A 24,529-nucleotide genomic window follows, 5' to 3' on the forward strand; every position below is an offset into this window, starting at 1 on the left:
AAGTCCGTTTCCATGGTCTATTCCAGCTTCGCAATGCAAGCTATGGTAGAATCTAATTAGGCGCTTAATACGGGTGTTTCTAAGCGCACCATTGTCTGACTTAAAATTAACAACTAAAACTTATAATAAACACACAGAATATAAATCTGTTCTTTATTCAATAAATCATGCATATATAATAACAAAAATGAGATCAAACATAAGGTCAAACATTATCAAACAAACAAGGAATAAGATGGTGTGCACCTCCTCTGACCGACTCACAACTGCAGGTGCGTTTTAACTCGATCTAGTTGCCGCAGTTCATGACCCCTGGCCCAGGCCCAAGTCAGTGCGAAGTAAGTTCGTTTAACTGCGTTATGGCTCGGTGAAAGGTATCCGGAGCTGAGTAGGTCCCTAAGGAGATGACAATACTGCATGATCTGCATGCGTTTACACGCGGACATGTCTGGCCGAGGCTAAATGGCATACACCGCTTACTTTATACTCAACACTTTTCAGGTGCAAGTGCACGTCCCCGGCCTAGTGCTACCAATGCAGCCAAACTGTATATGACGTTTAATAACTTCCACAGGAATATCGTTGACTTCTGAAATAGATAAGGGAGAAATGCACTAAACGTGTGGTCGATGTCGAACTCATCATTGTCTTTACGTGACGACAAGGAGGTCGATTAGGTCTTTAACTTGGCCTTCGATAAGGTCGATGACCATGGATCTATTTCGGAGTAGGCAGCTCATGCCCAAGCTTTTGGTGGTGATATCGGGTTTGATCTTCTTGTATTGTGTGTTCGTGTTGAAACCGGCACCAAGAACTCGACCGCCAACCACAGGTATGAAAAACATAAAAACATTTAATTTGTTCCATTTTGCGTTGAAAATAATTATAACCGTTTATCATTTTGTTTACGAAATATGGTTATAGGTGAATACAAAATAAATTGTAGCTCTTAAAAATCAGTCATTATCAAATGTCATACAACAGTATCATAAATGTATGGCTACGTTTTCCCTTTCCTTATTCAGAGGCGTATACGTGGGGAGCTTGGGCGGTGACGGTGACCCCCCCCCCCCAGCCGACTGACAGAAAATAACATACCCCCCCCCCCCCCCCCTCCCGAATGCGACTAGTCCAGGCCTGGACTATAGTCACTCACGCTCGGCCGCTCTGTCTCGGACATCAATACAGCAATAGTGCAATGAGCAATCTAGAGATACTATAATGATAATATTCTATCATCATAATTCATAATGATGATTAATATTCCCAAATATCATAGTTGTGAAAAAGGGGAGAGTCTACCAATTGATTTCCCATGTTTAACCTTAGTTTCAATTGCTGTCAGTATTACGAGGTGCGTATAAAGGCATAGAGAGCGCCTTTATTTGCTGACGAATCAAATAACTCCACCGAAGCGATCGAGGCCTTGCCCTAGATTTTTGTCATACTCCTATCATTTTGCTTGAAACATGAGACGCTCTAGCTCTGACTATGTTATCTGAAGTATAGGATAGGCACAAGCGAATCAAACATCTGTCTCGATTTGTGAGAAGGCTGTCATTGTCACTTTGGAGATAACTTTAAGATTTCTGTTTTGGTTTCTCTCTCTAGTGCTCTCTCTTTCTCTCTTTTTTGTTGATTTTGTTTTATTTATTTTTCTACTCAAATATCTACACATTAAAATGACATATATAAACCATATAGTATTACGAAATAATAGAAAGAATGAATTATTGTACAAGTCTCTCTCTCTTGCTCTATATTTTTGTTGTTGATTTTGTTTTATTGATTTTCTACTCAAATATTCACAAATTAAAATGACATAATAAACCATACAGTATTACAATATATAATAGAACGAATGAATTATACAAGTCCTTGGAGCACTTGTCCACCTAAAGGCGGATGTAATTCGAGGGATCACATGCAGCGACCGAGCCGGGGGGGGGGGGGGGGGGGGAATGAAGGGGTAGGATCGTTTGGTTTTTACTTTATTCACTTCATTAAATACTTTCACTAAAAATATACAAAGGAAAACAAACATATACAAGTTAAAATATAATATATATCATGAGAATAACACAAGCGGAGAAGACATGTGGAACAAGGGGATAAAAACTAAATTAAACATGTACATTAATGAAAGTATTTGGAGACTAGGCAGAAAGGCCGGGGCTCAAAAAGTCTGCCTCCAGTGATTCTATACAAAACTAATTATATCATTTTTTTTATTATTATTTTTTTAAATAAAAGAAAAATTCCTTTCTTTCTCATTTTGTTATCTGCTATGCTAGGGGCGCGCACCCCTTATAATGTACGCTACTGGATACAAAGAAGTGGCGTCGTGATGTGAAACTTTAACCATATTCTGGGAACATTAATGTGGTTATGTTAAACAGGTTTCAATCCTATTATTCAAGCTTTAAACATACCAAATCAGGCTCGGACGCGTTGTGACTGGTAGACCTATTTCGTAGCAGATCATGACCGAACTCCCATTATAATTTAATATGTAAGTTTCCAGCGACCAAGGACAATTTAAACGAAAGTGGCAGAAACTTGATTTCCGTCTGACTGTCTGGAATCTCATTTCACCCTTGACCTGTAAACAAAACGTCATTAAGAATATAGGTCTCAGAGTGATTGCAGCAGTACAATTTATGACTATCATTAGCAAAGTGATATTACGATCATTATGATCATAATAAAAGAGAATGATAACGGTTTTCAAGATATACAGCTAACTTCCCCCACATCCCTCCGACCCGAGCCGCCCCTCCCGAGCGCATAATCGTGACAATCAGGCGCGTACGCAGGATTTTTTCAAGGGGGGTGGGGGGGGGGGGTTTTAACATTTATAAATCGGGCCGAAAATTTCGCAACGACTCAGCCAGCTGCTGAATAAGCGGGGGGGGGGGGGGTAAGAGGACACTTTTTTTTGTCTTGAAATTTGAAAATTTGACATTTTGCTCCGTTGGGGGGTGGGGGTAAGGTAAACCAAATAAAACATCCAAAGGGGAGGGGGGGGGGGGGGTTTACACACAGAAAAATACCAAAGTGGGGGGTTTAACCCCCCAACCCCCCCCCCCTCCCCTGTGTACGCGCCTGGTGACAACACCTTCCTCAACACTTTGTCTGGCTCCCCTTTCTCAATTTCAATTCAATTTCAATTTCAAATTTATTCATGTTTCCAACAAAACATTACAAATCAATTATTAGCATTTAAAACAAATTTAAGAAAAACATGTTGGAAACAGAGGGGTCCACTGAAAAGTAATGCTTGTTTCTCTCTCTCTCTCTCTTGTCTCTCTGTCTCTCTTTCTCTCTCCATCTCTCCATCTTTCAATCTCTCTCTCTCTCTTTCTCTCAATCTCCATCGTATCCCATATGTCTATCTTTATCTATCCCACCCTCTCCCTTTTGACTCCCGTTGTTCCTCGTTCCTCCTATCACCTTCTCCATCGCATTTCACTCAAAATAACATAAAACCAATTAGTATAACATTACGAAAAGAAATGTCTCATGATATTGATCAATGAAAGCGATAAGGAAGTTAGGGAAGGAACTAGAGGTCGAGTGGGTATTATGCTAGCACAGACCTGGTAAAACATTATTATTATCATTCCCAACATTACTGTACACCTGCCAAGAATGGATACCAGGAAATACAAAGACATAACAACAACATTGTATGTACCTTGGCACCATGAAGTTGTATGATCTAATGCAAGTTAACATTTAATATTTCTTTAATCTTAAGTATGTTGAATATTAATTTAAATTATTTGTATGCGCCTTGAGCATCTCTAGAGATGGATATGTTGCGCTTTATAAATATTGTTATTATTATTATTATCATTAACATCAACCTGAAAATGTATACCACAGCTGTTCTGCTATTTTGATCAAGAACACAATAATTATAATTAATAGTTATCCATCGCCCTCTTATGTCCTCAGTCTCAGGGGCGGCCGAGCGACTTCCAAAGTGGGGGGGGGGGCACCAACAAAAAAGGGCACTTTCTGGAAAAAAGGGGCACCTACATTGGGAAATCTCAAAGCGAAAATATACCATTTTTTAGACATTGGTATATACCCCTACAGTGTGATTACATTATCAGGGATGATTTCATTATTTGTTTCTCTTCATACATCATACAAAATATCGCTTAAGCATCATACTGTACAGTTGGGTGTGATGTCTGAATATGCATTTACGAGCGAGCGAAGCGAGCGAGAAAAATTTTAAAGATCTGTGAGGTCGCAGTGCGAAAATTACATCTTATAAAGAGGAAAAAAGCCAATCGTGATGGGGTTATAAGCACATTCTCATAACGGAAGACTGAAAAGACCTTTGATAAGTAACATAATTATATCATCTTTACATGCGAGCGAGCGCAGCGAGCGAACTTTGGGGGAAAATTGCTCTTAGTCGCTTTAAATAAGGGGCACGTTTAATGATTACATGAAAAGGGGGCAATTATCGAAAAGGATAAGACACTTATTAGAAAAGAAAAGGAGCACGTGTCAAAGTACAAAAGATAATTATATTAAAGAGATGAAAAAGAAAATGGGAAATAGGCATTTGTATGATTTGTTGACGGAAAGGGGGCACCCATCAGATTTTGACAAGGGCATTTATAAGAGGTGAAAAGGGGATAGGTCCCTTATTAGAAAGGAAAAGGGGCACGTATCGTTATTAAAAGGGCAATTATCAGAGGTGAAAAGGTACACTGACCAGATATGAAAAGGGGCACTTATAATAAAGGAAAATGTGTATTTGTTGAATAAGAAGGGGGCACGTTTCAGATTTTTAAAAGGGGCAGTTATGAGAAGGGGAGGGAGCTCTTTCTTTTTAAAGGTACTATGTCCCATTTGCAGGCCAAAAAAATGAAAAAGTTAAATTCCAACTGCATTTGAAAGATAATACTAATTTAGAACTTCCTTAAAAAAGTTGGGGCTTGAAAATGTCTTCAAGTGGGAAAATAACGACTATTAGTTGTCAAATTGACTTTAGGGCTATAGAGCCCCAAAGTAATAGTCTTGATTTTCAGACAATTGTACCGAATGGTCATACGTTTTATGCTGCGCAAAGATTAAATCAGTTTAATCTTGGCTATCACAAGAAGTGGGTTATTGATGTAGACAAATGCTCATGTATACCCTTTACAACTCTTTCCATGTATGTTATTACCAAAGAAGAAAAAAGCCAGTCACTCACTCAATAGTGTCTGACAGTGAAGTCTAGCAAGTAAACGGGTTTCCTTGCATAATTTGAATATGAGGACACTGCTAACGTTTAAATTTCACAGATAGGACATAAATGATATATTCATAATTCCTGCAAAGTTCTACAGCATTTGAGGTTGGCTGCAAAAGGGACATAGTACCTTTAATGGGGGCACTTATCATAAGGAAAAGGGGCACTTATTAGAAAGGGAAAGGGGTAGTTATGAGAAGGGGAGGAGCTCTCTCTTTTTAATGGGGGGTACTTATAAGGAAAAGGGCACTTATTAGAAAATAAAAGGGGCACATGTTAAAATGAAAAGTGTGCTCATCGGAGTTTAAAAAAAAGGGGTAGTTATTAAAAGAAAATAGAGGCACTTCTTACAAAGGAAAAAAGGGGCAGTTGTCAAAGTAAAAGGAGCACCTTTCAGTTTTGAATAGGGCAATTATCAGAGGTGTAGGGGCACTTATCAAAAGTGAAAAGGGACACTTCTCGTACCTGAAAAAAGGCACTTACTAGAGATTAAAAATGGCACTTATTCAAGACAATTTCAAAATTGATGAGAATGGAAAATGGACACTTATTGCAAAGGAAAATGGGAACATGTCGAAGGAAAAGGGGCACGTGTCAAAAATAAAAAGGGCACTCGTCAGAGGTGAAAAGGGGGAAGGGGCACGTTTACTAAGTAATAGGGACACTTGTCAAAGTAAAAGGGGCACTTTTCCTATGTAAAAAGGGGCACTTTTGGGGTATCTGAAAAAGTGGGGGGCACTGTGCCCCCCCCCCCTGCCCCCCGGGAGGGCCGCCTCTGCTCAGTCTGACCAGTGCACTTGATTTTAGGCCACCTGTGTATTTCCCCCTACCAATTATAATATTGGATTTGATGACAATTTAACAACGCTGTTTACCTTATCTCATACTTTCACCCCTCCCTCCCCGGCCCTCCCTCCCTCCCTCCGTCTCTCCATCCCTCTCTCACTCCATTCTTCCCTTCCTCCTCGATCCCCTCCTGCCCTACCTCCCTGCCTCCCTGCCTCCCTCTCCTCCCTCCTTCCCCTCTCTCCATAATAAATTCCAGTAGGCACAGATCAGAGTTGTTCGGTATACCTTCTTGTTTTGACGCTGCATGATGTGAATTGACCTTAATCCAGACCTTCGTCGACCTTACGTGACCTTGCATCTTCATGGAAATGAAAATAACATCTGTTTCCTCTTTTAGTCTACCCGCGATCCGAAGCAGTGCCGAGGCATTGCCTCTCTGATTTCCAGGTGTGATGTGTTTAAAGGGGCTGGTTGAGCTAGCTAGGGCAGAGGGGTGGATCGAGTAGCGGGAGGGTCGCAACAGGGGGGCAGAGGGAAGGAGGAGGAGTTAAAGAGGAGGAGGGGGGGGGGTCTGAAAGCGAGCGAACAGAATAAGAATAATTATAGTCAGTGTAAAGCTTTTAGCTCCGTGTAACTTGACTGTTGGTTGGATTAATTTACGATCATTCAAATGCAATACAAACATCATAACACATAAAGAAACAAAATAAACAAACATTATTTAACATGGACTATTCTAGAAAATAGATATTAAAATTAAAAGGATGATCGAAGGATCACCCGCTTCAGATCAACGTACATAGACGATCTGTTCGTAATTAATAATTAATCAATGATTTAACAAAATCTTGAAACAGATTGCATACATGAGTGAAATCATAACAACAACAACAATTTATACCCAGAAACTACACCACCCACCCTTTCCCAAAGGTAATTTTGATTTAAGTTTTATGGACGGATCTGTAACTGTAATTACCCACATCTTTTTTTTTCTCTCTCTCTCTCTTTCACTCCTGCTCTCATTATCATCATAGTCAGTCTCTTTATATTGATGGTATTATGACTTTATCATGCCAGTGGAGACCAATGTTTTGTGTTTAAAAACATCATGATAACAGTGGGTTCTTTAGGGAAAGTTAGCGCTCATGACTTTTGTATATATGTCAAACTTGACACACGTGGCGCTCTACAATTTTATTTGAAACCCCGGCTTTAGCATGGCTGACAATTATGCCACCCTCGTATTTCAAGGAATTAATTCCTGCCTACCATTTACCTCACCTATAGGTGGAGGTGTAGTGCTGCGACAGGGATTCGAACCCCATACCTCATGGTTCACCATCCACAGACTTATCCACTGTACCACAACACCTCCAATACGGATTAATGAATATAATTTAATCTGAAGCTGAATCTAATGTGAACTGTCATCTCCTTTCCATTCCTTATCCATCTTCTGAACTTTGAGCGCCCAAGCTCCTGTACACGTTTCTTTGCCACACTCAACCCAGGTGATGTCAATGAGTGCCTGGCAGGAATCTCCCTCTGTGCCTCAGAATAGTTTACTAGATCGATGGAGCATAATAAATGCTGTATTATGTTGTTGTTTTTTGCAATTAAATATATATTTTATTAAAAATAATCATTTCAAAATTATTCTCGCTCGCTATCCAGGAGAACCCGTGGATTGGCAGCATCTACCCCCTAAGCCTCAGTTCCCAAAACACGAACCCATCCCGCTCCCTTCTCCCACACCAGTCTCCCCCGGAATGATCAACCGTTTCAACCAGGGCCTCGACCCGGCGCTCTTCACGACAAACCGGACCATCGATGACGAGCATACGCGGGACCGGTTGTACCGCCAGCTCCAGATCGTGACCGCGTTCTCTCAGAACCATTACAAGGAGGCGTTGGGTCTGATTGGGACGGTCCAGAAAGAGATGCCGGATAAAAAGCTCTTGATTTACGATCTAGGGATTGATCCAGATACAAGATTCAAGGTATACATGATTGTGCATGGGTCTGTCCTTTCCACTGGCAAGGGACGGAGCAGGACTTTGTACATTGTATACAATAGGGTGATGTAAATGGATGCCTGGCAGGAATTAATTCTTGAAATGCTAGAGCACCGTAACGACAGCGCGCGGTGCAAATTATAATTTTTGTTGCTGATTTAAAAAAACAATTACAAGCAAATTAAAAAAAAATATCGGATTTCTGGGTTTTTTAAAGTTTTTTTTTTTTTTTTTTTTTTTTTTTTTGGGGGGGGGGGGGAGCCTTTGAAGCCCAACACAAAAATGAAGTTAAAAATAAACTATTAATCCGTCTTGCTCAGCTTATAAGACTGGCAAAATGGGCTCCGAGGCTTGAAAATGTAGCCCGAGTCCACGGCCCCCAATCGGACGAGGCACCCCTTCTGTGATATATTCGACCTTCTCAACAATCTCTTTGGGTCATTATCACAAAGTGAATTTTTTTCTCCATTGTTTAAATGCTTTACTATGTTCTCTACTGTCACAGAAGGTTGTGTCTATGCACGTGCATGTGTATGGGCGGGAGGGGGGGGGGGAGGGGTCCATTCTTGTATTCTAACATCTAACCATAAACTATTATTTTGTAAACCGAGAAAAGACTAATTTTGAATCTACTTTAGATTACGAATTCCCTTTAGTATTTTTAGTACCATATCAATATTTTCTAAAAAGTGTTCTGTTCTACGTTTTGTTTTAATATTATTATTATTAGGTTAAGAAGCTGTGTCATGTTGAGTTGAGGAGTTTTCCTTTCGATGAGTACCCACCACATGTCAAGGATCTGCACACATACGCCTGGAAAGTCATCATCATAAATGTAAGAGAAATTACTTGCTAATTATTCATCAATTAATCATAATCATAATTAATCAAAGATACAATTTAGCTATATATCTCTTAATAAACATTTTTCAATAATCTTTTCAAATACTGTAGCCATACTTTTGAATATTAAATCATATTCTCGACGCGATTTGATTAAAAAACATATAGACTATCATATAGACTGCTTATGCTACGGTCACAAAGTTTAGTACGAACGATAATTTCGTACGATTCTCCTTGTTTTTCCATTGTCTTCCCGAATTTCCATTGTCTAAAAATCGTCCGTACGGCGTTCGTAGCAGTTCGTAATGGCATTTGTGACCGAGGCTTTATTATACGGTAGACCTGCAGATTATAAGAATGTGCCATCAGTTTATCAATTTTCGTCTTTCCTTTTCTCTTTAATGTTTTCAGACGACTCTGCACGAATTCGGTTCTATATTCTGGGCGGACTCTTCTATTCGCTTCAAGACATCGTTACGTCATCTCATCCCCTACGTCACACGTCACCATGGATACATGACACATTTTCACTCATTCGATCCCCGTGGAACCCAAGACACGCCAAAGGGCCACATTTATTACTTCACCTATCCAAAAATGTTTCTCGCTCTAGGAATCAAACGAACTGACTATTTTGCGTCACGGAATGTTCCCCCGCATGCGTCAGCGAACAGACAAATCTTTATCGGGAATCCCCTTTTGCAGACAAAGTTGGTTGACCCTTATTGCGATGCGCGCTTGATCGCGCATGTATTGCGCCGTCGGGCGCGCGTTTGGGGAGGCACCGTTTCGATGCTTCTGCTTTGTCGTTACTTTTGTATAAGAACATGAGGGGCGAGTGGTCAGAAGCGAACAATGACAATACAATTTTCGACGAAGTTGTTGATATTCGACGAACTACAATAGACTGGCATTTAGCTCATTATTGTGAGTCGACCCAAAACGATAAGTTATAAGCCTCCTGTGGACTTTTTATATATTTTTAAATTAATTAATTTAATTTTAACCTGTGGAATGCGCATTATCTTGTTTTGTTATCAGTTATGATGGTCAATAATACGTTCTTCAAGACGATGCTAAGATAGACACACTGTGGTCTGAAAGTACAGAGAGTCATCGAAAGTGAGAATACTGAAGGAAGAACTACATACAGAAAACTGAAGAAAGAGAGACTAAGGCAATTATTATTATCTCATGCAGCAGCGAAAAATGCTTTGCAGTAGCTGCATCAAAGACTTGGAACAGCATCCCTCTTTCCATAAGGGAATTAATTACCTGTCTTACCGCCTTCAAAACCCACCCTTTTCCCCAATGATCATGAAATACTTCCTGTACTGTACATTTTTGTCGTCTTTTCATAAATTTGTATTGTTAGCGCTCCTAAATATTCGATATCATTATTATCATTATTATTATTATTATTATTAACAACAATGTAATAATCCAATCCAAAAGATATTTGACATAGCGCCTTTTCCTTGCAGTTACAAAACGCTGTGCATGCACACACGCACCACAATTTTTGGGCCACTTAAAAACAAAAGTTAGACACTTCTCAGAGAAGTAGGCTCATAATAAAGTAATTTCTTGCAGAACTTATAGCTGTGACTTGAGTAATAAACCAGCTTCGCATAACCGAGACAGTATACCCTGAAACATTGCAATTACGAAGCACGATGCCAGTTTTGCAAGCATATTTCTGGAAGCTGTGGACTCTTTTTTCACCTCTCTAATTTTAGCTCCGAATTACACTGTAGAAGTCACAATTGTGATAAGCAAAACTTGTTGTATATAAGAGCCAAATGTTTGTTGGTAATCAAAATGCTGATGTCCAATTAAATTACAATTATAGTTTTCATCTTTTTCAATTAATTTATACTTTGATAAGTCCTTGATAAGATACATTTATTTTGCAAAGCAAAAATATCGATTTTATAAAATGAAAATGAATTTCTTCTAATCATCAAATCAAATTATTCTGTCTGTCATAGGCTTACTAATAAAATGAACGATGGCAATTTCTTTTATGTTTCTTTTGTGTGCGTGGGGGAGGATGTTTTGTTTTTGTATGCATGGGAGAGAGAGAGAGAGAGAGAGAGAGGGGGGGGGAGGGGGGAGGGGGTCGGGAGGCAGCCGCTAGTAGCCGGGAGTGAAGGGAGAGAGAGAGGAAAGAGAGACTGAGAGATTTAAAAACAGAAAAGTGAGAAAAAGAAAGTGAGAAGATAGAGAGATAGAGAGAGAAATGGGAGGGGGGGGGGGGGGGTCGGCGGGAGCGAGCTAACGCGCATAAAGAAAGGGTGCGATTGTTGTTGTTGGGTTTATCGGCGCTATCCATCGATTCCGATGATTTCCGCCAGGCTGTGTGTGAGGGCGTCTTGCTCTCACTTCTGCTGCTCTACGTTTCTGTGATTCTGATACTTGCCCAGTGTGTGAGATAAAGATTTACCTTGACCTTTGTTATTGGCGAGGTGCAAGGTTATGGAGTATTACTGTGCTCTTTACTCATTATTTGTTAGTCATTTAATGTTAGAGCTGGTTGGAATTACTATCATGAAGTTTTGGTGTCAATAATAGAGTTAATGATAAAAAAGGGGTCTTATATATTTTAATAGTAGTATGCGCATTTAATAATCGGCTGCCATCATTAATTTTATTCAGGCTTCGTATGTCCATCAACTCTTCCGTCACTCTGTTACTTTTATGCCTTAAGGCATGAACAGCACAAGAATGATAACAACACAATGCTATAATACACTTTATAATTCTCTATATCTTCCAGTACCTTTTATAAAGGCTAAAATGATTGAGCAGTTTTCTGCTTTTCAAAGTAGGTTTTTTAGGTTAGGATTCGTCACAATGAAGTCTGCGATAGGCTACATATACGATTCCTCTGTCTTTCATAATTATTTAGGGCATGATAACATACAATGTTCGATAGTTTCGAAAATGTGACAAAAATTATCGTCGCAAAGGCCCGTATCATGCCTATTTATTGAGAAATTGTAATAATTAAGTCTACACTTACCAAGACGGAATTGGTGTCAAATTCTTTCATCCTTACGACAAAAAACCTTTAATCATACACGCATATTTTACATCTCGTTGTATGTTGTAGAGAAATCTGCCTTTCTCGGCAGTTTCCCATAATTTCTGCCACTCAGTTTTGTAAAAGTCATTTATATAATTCACTCAAAAAATTCTTGTCTGTTTTTATTGACAAAAATGTCTATATTGTTCTTGGAAGCCTCTTGTTTAGCTAAAGCGTCTGCCTCCTCATTGCCTGCTAGGCCACAATGTGCTGGAACCCATTCGAAATGTACTCTTATTCCAAAAAGATTTATTGTCAATAGTTTCCCAGGATGTTCATTTCCCACTTATAGCAGGCCTAATACATGACAAAAGGAATTTATTAAGTTCAATTATTTTACCTATCATTCGCTATTGAATCCTCAAAATAGAAATAGGCTTCGTGTTTACTTTCCTAAGTATCACTGGCGTACTGGTTGGGGGGGGGGGGGGGGGGGAGCTTGGGGGCTGGCGCCAGCCCCCCCCAAAAAAAAAAAAAATAAATAAATAAATAAATAAATCCAACCATTATTTTCAAAATTCCATACAAGCGATTAATTAATGTTCGTGATATCAAATGATTTTCAACAAAATGCGCGTTTCTCCATTTTTGTTGCAAACTGACACATTCCCAAATAGCCAGGAAGAGAAAATGTTTTTATAGTCACTAATGTGACACTTACAGTAAACTAGTAGAAAATTCCTTTCCAGAAGCTACTGCGACAAGCACTATACCCACCACTCGGGCTGTGCATGCACAGATTTCCGAACGAACGTTCGAGACGTACATCACTGCACGTGTACCGGTAAGGGCGCAGTGGGGAAACTGAACTCAGAGAAGGATTAAAAGTATCTGCAACGAATCGTCTTCTTAAATGAAACGGCAAAGGTTCCGCGCTTCGCGCGGGAGGGGGGGGGGGAACTGAATTCAGACTAGGATTGAAAGTAGAAAACGGTACAACGAATCGTCTTCTTGATTTAATGCCAATGAAACGGTAAAGCTTCCGCGCTTCGCGCGGGAGGGGGGGGGGGGTTGCAACTGAATTCAAACAAGGACACGATACAACGAATCGTCTTCTTTCTCTAATAATTTAATAAAACGTGAAAGGGATGGGCGAAAATGAATTTAGACAATGATTAAGAGTAATAATTTAATGAAACGTCAAAGCTTCCGCGCTTCACGCGGGAGGGGGGGGGGGGGCTGAATTCAGACAAAGACACGATACAATGAATCGTTTTCTTTCTCTATTGATTTAATGAAATGTGAAAGCTTTCGCGCGGGATGGGCGAAAACGAATTCAGACACGGATTAAGAGTAATGAATTTATTGAAACGTCAAAGCTTCCGTGCTTCGCGTGGGAGCTTGGGGAGGGGGGGGGGAGAACTGAATCCAAACAAGGATTAACATTCGAGAACGGTACTAATTAATGAAACGTCATAGCTTCTGTGCTTCGCGCGGGAGGGGCGAAACAAGAATTAAGAGTCGAGAACGTTACAACGGATCGTCTTCTTTCTCTAATAATATAATGAAGTGTCAAAGCTTTTGCGCTTCGCGCGGGAGGGGTGAAACAGAAAAATAACTTAGTTCCGTTGGCCCAGGTTAATAGGGTTAAATTTGTAGACATTTGGACATGGGCATAAATATATTTGTCGGTAATTAATTGGTAATCGGTGGCTTCTACACGTACCCCCCCCCCTCTCCCCCACTGAAAAAGGTCTGGCGACGCCCCTGATAAAAAAACATTTTATACACTCAAGATAGTTTTTGCAAGTACTACTGGTGAAGTACCGGGCCACCGTCTTTGTGCATTATGCAGCAACGAAGCATATACAACGTCTCACGACGTGACATATCACTTTTCTCTAACTTCTAATCAAACAGAGAAGGCCTCATGTTTGTTTTTTAGGGAAGTGCCGGTGGACAATAATGCGCCAAATGTGGTTCTCAAATTGCAAAAGATCCCTACTCTTGCTTGGAGGGGGTAGGAGAAAGCAATTTTACGTCATATTACTTCAGGGAATGTCTCCCTCGCCGCTGAAGCCTCGCTCTGTCGCTTCATCGTTTTACATATATTTCACCCCGTGCCATGTTGTGCCCCCCCCCCGGTAAGAAATTCCTGGATCCGCCACTGATGCCCATACCCCTTGAACTTCGGGGCTCCACCCTTGACCCCCACCGGGGCTTTACACCTATAGACCCCACTTTAGTTGAAAAAAAGTTCAGCGGGGCATGCATGTAAGAGAGGGGTAATGTGGATTTTTTTTTTGTCAGCCCCCCCCCCCCCCAAAAAAAAAAAGTTTTTGCTCATTACGCCACTGCTACATGTAGGTATAATAGGAAAAACGTTACGCTACATAGTATGCAACTATAGCTTCTTTATTCAAAACAGTATTCGGCGAAAGCCAAATTTTATGACGTTTCCAAAAAGTAGTATAATATTTGCTAATATCCATAAGGTCATCCGATTAAACTGACTGATCTATCATAACGTAGAATTAATCCCCAAGCTCCGCCATTCTGTCCGGATCCATTACATTAGAAGCCAAAATAAGTCCTTGCATAATTCATGAGCCTTATGAATTATGCATTCTGTAGGATGCTCCCCGCGAAAAGCGTTCTTTACCATGTTCACTACATGGCAAAAGACAATACGCGTATCAGCGTAATGACAGAGGTCAAATAATCTACTGTACGGAATTATGGGTAATTTATTCATCACGCTGCGCGGATTATTCTCGTGCGATCACCGTTAGGTACCCAGGATGCATCTGGGAAGTGGACCTTAAAGATCCACTCGTTGTTGTGTTATTTGAGTTGTAATGACATGTATCATTCATTTATGAATATTTACGCCAACTAACTTAAACATCATTACACCTCTACTTATTAATATTCTAGCATTAGATTTTTCTGAAAATCTCTTTATTGACTAAAAAAAGATAATAACCATCCATTTTCAACTCATTCTCTGGCTATGATTATACATTTTAAATATGCTAATGTATTAAGTTTCCTTATTTTAGACAAACAAATTATGTGGCACAGTGGATGGATTTTCCCCATCCACTCTCATCGTGACCTTAAAAAACCACTTTCTCTCTCTTTCTCCATCTTTCGAAAATATCTTCTGCAAGTTGTGTTCTCTTAGTTGACTGAACAACCTGTTGCAATTTTTTCTGTCTCACTTTCAGTCGCCAGTACTTGTTATTACCACTCATTTGCATGCACTCGCTATCAACTACGATCAACCATTCTATATTCACTCCATTACCCTCCACATTTATTATTATTATTATATTATTTGACCAATCGGAAAAACATACAGTGAGTATAACAATCAGTATTACATAGACATTTCATAATACATTCAAACAGCTTTAGGAAAGTGGAGAGGAGATAGAGAAAAGGATACAATCTGCTGGTCAGGGGTGACAAAAGCAATTTAAATTGCTATTACTCGAAAGCATGTCACCTCACTTGGATTCTCTTCACTTTTCCTTTTTGCAGCCTTCGCAGGAGCTTTGAACATTTTTAACGTAGAGACCAGAGAGATCGGAAAGTATGTTAATCATTTTATTTAAATGTTTCAACTTGAAAAAAGGAAAGTGAAACATTGTTTAATTTCATCTTGACATAAATGATTTCTTTTTTTTTAAAGACAATTGAATTTAACACTGGAAATTTTGAATTGGCCGGGTTGCCTGCCACCCCCCCTCCAGCCCCAAAGAAAAAACAACAACAGCAACCCAGAAGTGGTACCAGGGTTTTAGTTAGGAGACCCTTGTCCTTTATAATTTTTATTTTAAAGAATAATTTCTCTTTTTTATTAATTTTACATGGGTATACTGTTAATTTCACTGGGAAACCTTCCCTTTCCCTTAACAATAAACACTGCAATTATACTTATAATATTACTTTTCAGTTTCAGTTTCAGTTTCAGTTTCAGTTTATTTTCATATTTCTCACATGTATAGTACATCATTACATATAGCATGTTACATTTTGAACTCATTTTAGGATGCTATAATTCAAAACGTCTTCACTTTCTAGATCCTTCTATAACATTATAATACAAATAATAAATAAATATCATGTAAATATTCAAGTTTAAACCCATCTCTACTGTTCTCTTTCATTTTATGAAGACGTAGTCCCATGTAGATGTCTCCTGCATTCATCAATAAAGTTGTAGCTTAGTTTTCAGAAGGGCTGTAAAATTAAATGATAACCCAAGTCTGTTGAATGGAAAATGAAATAAGATACAATGTATAAGAAAATCAACAATGACTAATAACATACACCGTGATACCTGCTCTGACAAAATGACGAAGGACTGAAATTCACTTGGGGTTCTAGTGGGCAAACCTAAACTATTTTTCCTACAAGACTATAGTTACTGACCACATCTTAGGTTATTTCTGATGATCCCATTAAGACGATAGGCCTGCTGGAGCTTGGATCACACAAGGTATGAAATAAGTAATACGTGTACAATGTACTTGTATTGTGAACTTGTGCTCATTATTGAATAATACTCGGTTAAGTATGGGACATAAAACAACTTGGACCAGAGAATGTACTGGAAATAATGATATTGAAACATACGTAATGTAGACTTATATTTCATCTATATCAACATTTTATTTTAAATCTAAATCACAATTGTGATATTCAATCAAGTATTCTTTACAAGTAACGGACAGTGAAAAATATCTTTGTCAGATCTATAACTTTCTGCATGATAATGTGTTCTACAATAGTTTAGTGGGGGTACCTACATTGTATATTAGCACACTTGCTCGTATGAAGTGTAGTAGGCCCGCATCTCTAGATATGATTCTGTCAATATCTGTTCGTTGTTCCTCTCCTGGGTTTGTAATCAGCATGCCTTCATCATCCACTGTAGAGAAGCATCATCCTACATAATAAAAAACAATGTACTTGGTACTTCAATTAAAAAGTGATAATAATAGATACATATCAACCATAATACATCCTATAAACAGACTCTTATGTTGTGTTCTTCTTCATCTTCATTGCTCAAGAAGTGAAAGGACCACTTACAAAAATAAAAGTAATGAGGGGTCCTGTGTATCCCAGGTCGAAATTCCAATAGGATCCGATAGCCTATATGGACCATCAGAAACCATTAGAGCTATTGGTGTCTATTGGTTTCAATAGGGAAAGTGAAATATTGGACCCAAAGAACCAATAGAAGATATTTATTGGACCAACGCAAACCCACAGAGAAAATGCTGATGGACCAACAGAAAGCTTCTATTGGACCAACATCCACCCACGTCTTCTATGGGTTTCTGTTGTTCATTTAGATATTTTCTTCTATATGGGTTTCTGTTGGTCCAATAGAGTTTTTCTATGGGTTCCTGTTGGTCCATTAGAGATCTTTCTATGGGTTTCTAATGGTCCCATTTTCTGAATTCCCTAGTGGTTCACTAGTCCATTGGCTTCTATTGGTAAATCAATAATGATAAATCAATTTTTGTTAGCAACTGTCCACCAAAAAGGTATATTCAAGTCTCAGTTGCATTAACTTTATCACAAAGATCACTTGAAGTGAGTTTAAGAATATCCTTTGTTTAACTATTAAAGATGGGCCCCTGGATGCTCATCTGATCGTAATCAAATGACTAAAACCCTAGAGCTTAATGTGGCTCAGCCCCCTGGACCCTACGCCAATAGGTGACCTGCCAGTGTCACAAAGAAGGTATCAAAATATGCTCATCTGACCGTAATTAAATGCCTAAAACCCCTGAGCATCCGGGGCTTTGTCCCTGGACCCATCAGGGGCCCTAAGACGTGCCCCTTCATCTGACCATAATTAAATGCCTAAAACCCCTAAGTTTCATGTGGCTCAGCCCCCTGGACCCCACGCCAATTAGTGACATGCCAGTGTCACAAATAAGGTATCAAAATATGCTCATCTGACCGTAATTAAATGCCTTAAACCCTTGAGAGTCCGGGGGCTCTGCCCCAGTACCCCCACGCCAATTAGGGACATACCAGTGTCACAAATAAGGTATCAAAATATGCTCATCTGACCGTAATTAAATGCCTTAAACCCTTGAGAGTCCGGGGGCTCTGCCCCAGTACCCCCACGCCAATTAGGGACATACCAGTGTCACAAATAAGGTATCAAAATATGCTCATCTGACCGTAATTAAATGCCTTAAACCTTGAGAGTCCTGGGGCTCTGCCCCCAGGACCTCACCACGGGCAATAAGACGGCCCCTGAATGTTCCTCTGATCATAATAAATGCATAAAACTCCTGAGCTTCATGGAGCTCAGCCTCCTGGATTCCACGCCAAGAAAAGGGGCACCGAACAGATTTTAATAGGGGCATTTATCGGAGGTGAAAGGGGGCTTTCATCAGATGGGGGAAGTGCCTCTTATTAAAAATCAAAAGGGGCACATGTTAAAATAAACGGGGCACTTATCACAGATGACAAGGGGAAATTATGAGAAAGGGAATGGGCACTTTTCAAAGTAAAACGAGTATCTCTCAGAATTAAATAGGGTCATTTACAAAATATGAAAGGGGCACTTATGAGAAGGGAAAGGGGCTCTTTATTAAATGGGGGCATTTATAATTATGAAAAGAGGCACTTAGTAAAAAAGGAAAGGGGGTACATGTAAAAATAAAGGGTTAAAAAGAGGAGTTATTAAAAAAAGGGGGAAGGGACACTTTTTACACGGGAAAAGGGGATCTTGTCAAAGCAAAAGGGGAACCTCTCAGATTTTAATAGGGCAATCATCAGAGGTGAAGGGGGCGCTTGTCAAAAGTGGAAAGGAGCGCTTCCCGTACCTGAAAAGGGAACTTACTAAAGATTAAAAAAGGCACTTATGAGAATGGAAAATTGACACTCATATAGCAAAGGAAAATGGGAACTTGTCAAAAGAAAAGGGGTACGTGTCAACATAAAAGGGGCACTTATCAGAGGTGGAAAGGGGAAGGGGCACTTAAAAAATAATAGGGGCACCTGTAAAAGTAAAAGGGGCACATTTCCTATGTAAAAAGGGGCACTTCTTACAAAGTTAACGGGGCACTTTTCCTATGTAAAACGGAGCGCCGCCTATGTGACATATTCATATTTCCTGCAAAGTTCTACAGAATTTGATGTTGGCTGGACAAAGGATACATTACCTTTAAGGTACTATGTCCCTTTTGCAGGCCAACTAAATGAAAAGCTTAAATTCCAATGGAATTTGAAAGATAATACTAATTTAGAACCCCCCTTAAAAGAATGGGGCTAGAAAATGTCTTTAAGTGGAAAAATAACGACTATTAGTTGTCAAATCGACTTATTGAGAAAGGGAATGGGCACTTTTCAAAGTAAAACGAGTATCTCTCAGAATTAAATAGGGTCATTTACAAAATATGAAAGGGGCACTTATGAGAAGGGAAAGGGGCTCTTTATTAAATGGGGGCATTTATAATTATGAAAAGAGGCACTAAAAAAGAAAGGAGCTATAGAGTCATTAAGTAATAGTCTTGATTTTCAGACCATTGTACCGCATGGTCGTACGTTTTATGCTGTGCAAAGATTCAATCAGTTTAATTTTGGCCATTACAAGAAGTGGGTTATTGTAGTAGACAAATCCTTTACAGCTCATCTTATGTATGTTATTACCAAAGAAGAAGAAAAAGCCAGTATGTCACTCAATACTGCAAAGTTCTACAGAATTTGAGGTTGGCTGCAATAGGGACATAGTATCTTTAAAACAGGCTACATCCCTATCAAAATCGGCCCGGTGCCGTCTTAGCTAAAGTCTGTGAAATGTCCCATAAGATTAACGCCCTCTATACTTAAAATAGGGGTCATACCATAAATACAAACCAGAAGCAATGAAAGTTCATATTCATGAAAAAGATGTCAGCCCAGGCGCGGATCCAGGGGGGGGGGCGAGCAGGCCCCCCCCCCCCGCAAAAAAAAAAAAGGAGAGAGAGAGAAGGAAAAGAAGGGAAAGGGAAAGGAAAGAGGAGAGAAAGGGAAAAAAGAAGAGGAAGAAGAAAAGAAAAGAGGGAAGAAGGAGATCGGGGGGGGGGGGAGGACTTGCCTCCCAGGCTGTTGCCTTCCCCCCCCCCCCCCCCCCCCCCCCCCCCCCCCCCCCCCCCCCCCCCAATCAAAAAATAAAAGAGAAGGAAGGAAAGGGAAAGAAAAAAAAGGAAAAGAGGAGATAAAGGAAGAAAAAAGAGGAAGAAGAAAAGAAAAGAAGGGGGATATCAGTTGCAATTTTCCCGCCAACAAGTTGTGGATCGGGGGGGGGGGGGGGAGAGGGGGCAAAAGGCCCTTGCTCCCCCCCCCCCGTCCCCGCTAAAAAAAGAGAGAAGGAATGAAAAGGAAAAGAGGAGAGCTAAAAGGGAACAAAAAAGAGGAAGAAAAGAAAAGGGAGAAAAGAAGGGGAGATCAGTTGCGGTTAATCCCGTCAACAATGTGTGGAGCGGGATGCATGGGGATTCCACCTAGGACCCTAAGGCGGGCCCTTAGATGCTCATCTGACGGTAATTTAATGCCTAAAACCCTTGATTTCTGGAGGCTCTGCCCCCTGGACCCAACCAAGATCCCTAAGGCGGGCCCCTTGATACTAATCTGACCGTAATTGAGTGCCTAAAACCCTTGAGCTTCCGAGGGCTTCGCCCCCTGAACCCCACGCCAATTAATGACCTGCCAGTGTCACAATTAGGTACCAAAATAATGGTCATCTGACCGTAATTAAATGCCTAAACCCCTGAACTTCCGGGGCTCTGCCCCTGGACCCACCTAGGGCCCTAAGGCGGACCCCTGAATGCTAATCTGACCGTAAATTATTGCCTTAAACCCCTGAGCTTCCGGGGGCGGACAAGGTATCAACATATGTTCATCTGACCGCAGGCGCGTAGCCAGGGGTGGGGTGGGGGGGGGGGGGTGGGGGTAAGGTAGTCCCCCCAAAAAAAGAGATAAGTGAAAAGGAAGAAGACGTAGGAAGAAAAGGGAGTAGACAAAGAACATTTTTGAAATTCAGACAGAATTAAGAGTCGAGAACGGTACAACGAATCGTCTTCTTTCTCTAATAATTTAATAAAACGTCAAAGCTTCCGCGCTTCGCGCAGGAAGGTGGGGGTGAAACTTAATTCAGACAAGGATTAAGAGTCGAGAACGGTACAACGAATCGTCTTCTTTCTCTAATGATTTAATGAAACGTTAAAAGCTTCCGCGCTTCGCGTGGGAGGGGAGGGGGGGCTGAATTTAGACGAGGATTTAAAGTCATAACGGTACAACGAATCGTCTTCTTTCGCTAATGATTTAGTGAAACGTAAAAGCTTCCGCGCTTCGCGCGGGAGGGGAAAAATAAATTCAGACGAGGATTATTTTCGAGAGCGGTACAACGAATCATCTTCTTTCTCTAATAATTTAATGAAACGTCGAAGCTTCCGCGCTTCGAGCGGGAGGGGAGGAAACTGAATTTACATTTAAGTGTCGAGATGTACAACGAATCGTCTTCTTTCTCAGATGATTTAATGAAACGTAAAAGTTTCCGCACTTCGCGCTGAAGGGGGGAAACTAAAATCAGACGAGGATTATTTTCGAGAGCGGTACAACGAATCGTCTTTTTTCTCTAATGATTTAATGAAACGTAAAAGCTTCCGCGCTTCGCGCGGGAGGGGGGGGGGGAACTGAAGTTAGACGAAGATTAAAGGTACTATGTCCCATTTGCAGGCCAAAAAATGAAAAAGTTAAATTCCAACTGCATTTGAAAGATAATACTAATTTAGAACTTCCCAAAAAAAGGTGGGGCTTAAAAATGTCTTCAAGTGGGAAAATAACGACTATTAGTTGTCAAATCGACTTAATAGTCTTGATTTTCAGACAATTTCACCGAATAGTCATACGTTTTATGCTGCGCAAAGATTCAATCAGTTTAATCTTGGCCATCACAAGAAGTTGGTTAGTGAAGTAGACAAATGCTCATGTACCCTTTACAACTCTTTTCATGTATGTTATTACCAAAGAAGAAAAAAAAGCCAGTCAGTCACTCAATAGTGTCTGACAGTGAAGTCTAGCAAGTAAACGGATTTCCTTGCATAATTTGAATATGAGGACACTGCTAACGTTTAAATTCTACAGATAGGACATACATGACATATTCATAATTCCTGCAAAGTTCTACAGCATTTGAGGTTGGCTGCAAAAGGGACATAGTACCTTTAAGAGTTGATATTGACACAACGAATCGTCTTCTTTCTCTAATGATTTAATGAAACTTAAAAGCTTCCGCGCTTCGCGCGGGAGGGGGGGGGGGGGGAACATTATTCAGACGAGGATTATTTTTGGGAACGGTACAACGAATCGCCTTCTTTCTTTAATAATTTATTGCATTGTCGAAGCTTTCGCGCTTCGCGGTGGAGGTAGGAAAAAAACTGGCCCCTCCCTGCACCCCCCCCCCCATTACGTCACTGCTGGTCACTATTACGTACCAATATTTGGCTCGCATAATTTCAAATTTGGGCCTCCCCCCTAAGAAATCCTGGATCCGCGCCTTGTCAGCCACCTGGATAAATGATTTATTGAAACGCTAGACGGCGGGGGGGGGGGGGGGGGGTGGGGATAGGTTGTTGTTCTCTTATGTACCTGTCCGGTCTGTTCACGATCACGATTTTCACAAATACGGCGCCTCTAATGATGTACGTCGCTATGCAGTATGCAAGCCCTGATTTAAAGGCAGTATCCGCTAGTGAACAAGGTCATGTAAGATTAGGTGAAAAATAAAGGTGGTGGCGGGGGGGGGGGGGGTTGTAAAGCGCATAGTCATGCCTGCCTACAACGATAAAATAGAATCGCACTAAATAATGGATAAAACAGTTGGGACAGCAAGATCATAATGTTGAGAAGATGTGAAAAGATATATTCGCTCAGTGGGGGGGGGGGGGGGGGGTAGGTTGTTGTTCTCTTATGTACCTGTACGGTCTGTTCACGATCACGATTTTCACAAAATACGGCGCCTCTAATGATGTACGCCGCTATGCAGTATGCAAGCCCTGATTTAAAGGTGGTATCCGCTAGTGAACAAGGTCATGTAAGATTAGGAGAAAAATAGAGTATTGAATTAAAATTTCAATTAAATTATTCCAGCCGGATGTTCTGTGATAGCTTTCCACTTTTAAATTGAAAAAGATAATCAAAAAAGTAATTCCAGAATAAGTCGATTTGAAAACACCATACGGCCTGCCTTTGCAGTTGGTCTTGCTATTGCCCGACCTTCATAATGTATGAGCGTATATTTTAAAAAACCTATATCGTTGTAAAGCGCATAGTCATGCCTGCCTACAATGGCTCCAACGATAAAATAGAATCGCATTAAATAATGGATAAAACAGTAAGGACAGCAAGATCATAATGTTGAGAAGATGTGAAAAGGTGGCGAGAGAAGAAAAATGGGTGCAATGGTTAGATTATACGGAGGATATTTGTTTGCACGGAAAACGAATTTCTAGTTTTGCGTCAGAAAATCATTTCCTCTTTTCATGCAAAAAACTAATGGTCTTCAGGGTTACACTAATGATTGCGTGTATTCTGATTGTTTAGTACAATATACAAACTATTTTGAATATATGGCAGATCAAATATTGATCAAAACAGTAGGTCTATTGGCAATGTAACAAAATTCCTTAAAATTGTGTTCATGCACTGTTCTCACTAAAACACCAGCTGTGCACTTGAGGTTCTTGTCTGGCACAAGGCATACTTCCCACCGAGTTTACGGGCCCAAGAAAGGGAAGGGGGGATTTTTTGTCATTTAATTTCCGCAGTGCTGAGTAAATGCCCTAAATTAGAAATATGATATTAATTGCGGGGGGGGGGGGGCATATAGCTTGAGTTACTTAAAGCTATTTTTACATTCCATTTCTTTTTACGTAATTATGCAAATCTGTTTCCTGATGCAATAGAGTACTAGTGAACTTCGCCTTTGTTGAAGCGGTACTCTCTAAAAAAAAATCGAGTGATCACGGACGTCACTCCTCTGGAGAGTGAAAATGTAGTGAAAATAGAGTGAACATTCACTCTGTTCTTCTTAGAGAGCACTCTAAAATCAATCGATTTGCACTCCTAAACAAGTGATCACAGACGTCACTCCCAAGAAAGTGAAAATAGAGTGAAAATTCACTCTTTTTTTTAAAGAGAGTATTGCTAGTAGTATAGCATCCTCCGATGTCGGCGGCGCTCTCCACTTTGTATATCAATATGACAAACAGATGCTTCGGCCTCATACACGTAGGCCCCTATTGAAAGAAAATGGGAAATGGGGCCTTCATTAATTTGATATTAACTGACCCAATCTCTCCCCCGCCTTCTCTCTCTCTCTCTCTGTCTCTCTCTCTCTCTCTCTGTCTGTGTCTCTCCTCTTTCTCTCTCTCCCCTCTCTCTTTTTCTCTCTCTCTCTCTCTCTTTCTCTCTCTTTCTCTCTCTCTTTTCTCTCTCTCTCTCTCTCTCTCTCTCTCTCTTTATATATATATATATATATATATATATATATATATATATATATATATA

At 40.2% G+C, this 24,529-nt stretch overlaps 1 protein-coding gene across 1 annotated transcript; it reads left to right on the forward strand.

Moving 5' to 3' along the window:
• Positions 1-384: 384 nt before the first annotated feature.
• Positions 385-9,998, forward strand: LOC100893367. The gene is made up of 5 exons (XM_030978847.1): positions 385-832; positions 7,727-8,052; positions 8,798-8,902; positions 9,325-9,649; positions 9,955-9,998. The coding sequence occupies exons 1-5, from the start codon at positions 706-708 to the stop codon at positions 9,996-9,998; spliced, it is 927 nt and encodes a 308-aa protein (XP_030834707.1). The 5' UTR covers positions 385-705.
• Positions 9,999-24,529: the final 14,531 nt, after the last annotated feature.

Source organism: Strongylocentrotus purpuratus, unplaced genomic scaffold (genome assembly GCF_000002235.5).
Source record: "Strongylocentrotus purpuratus isolate Spur 01 unplaced genomic scaffold, Spur_5.0 spur5_scaffold_1, whole genome shotgun sequence".
Taxonomy (NCBI): Eukaryota; Metazoa; Echinodermata; class Echinoidea; order Camarodonta; family Strongylocentrotidae; genus Strongylocentrotus; species Strongylocentrotus purpuratus.

Excerpts from the sequence above, each read along its gene's own strand:
- LOC100893367 (XM_030978847.1), top strand. The coding sequence starts at position 706 with ATGACCATGGATCTATTTCGGAGTAGGCAGCTCATGCCCAAGCTTTTG. Across the intron at positions 8,053-8,797 it reads ATCCAGATACAAGATTCAAG|GTTAAGAAGCTGTGTCATGT; the intron begins GTATACATGATT and ends TATTATTATTAG. Across the intron at positions 9,650-9,954 it reads TGACCCTTATTGCGATGCGC|TTATGATGGTCAATAATACG; the intron begins GCTTGATCGCGC and ends TTTTGTTATCAG.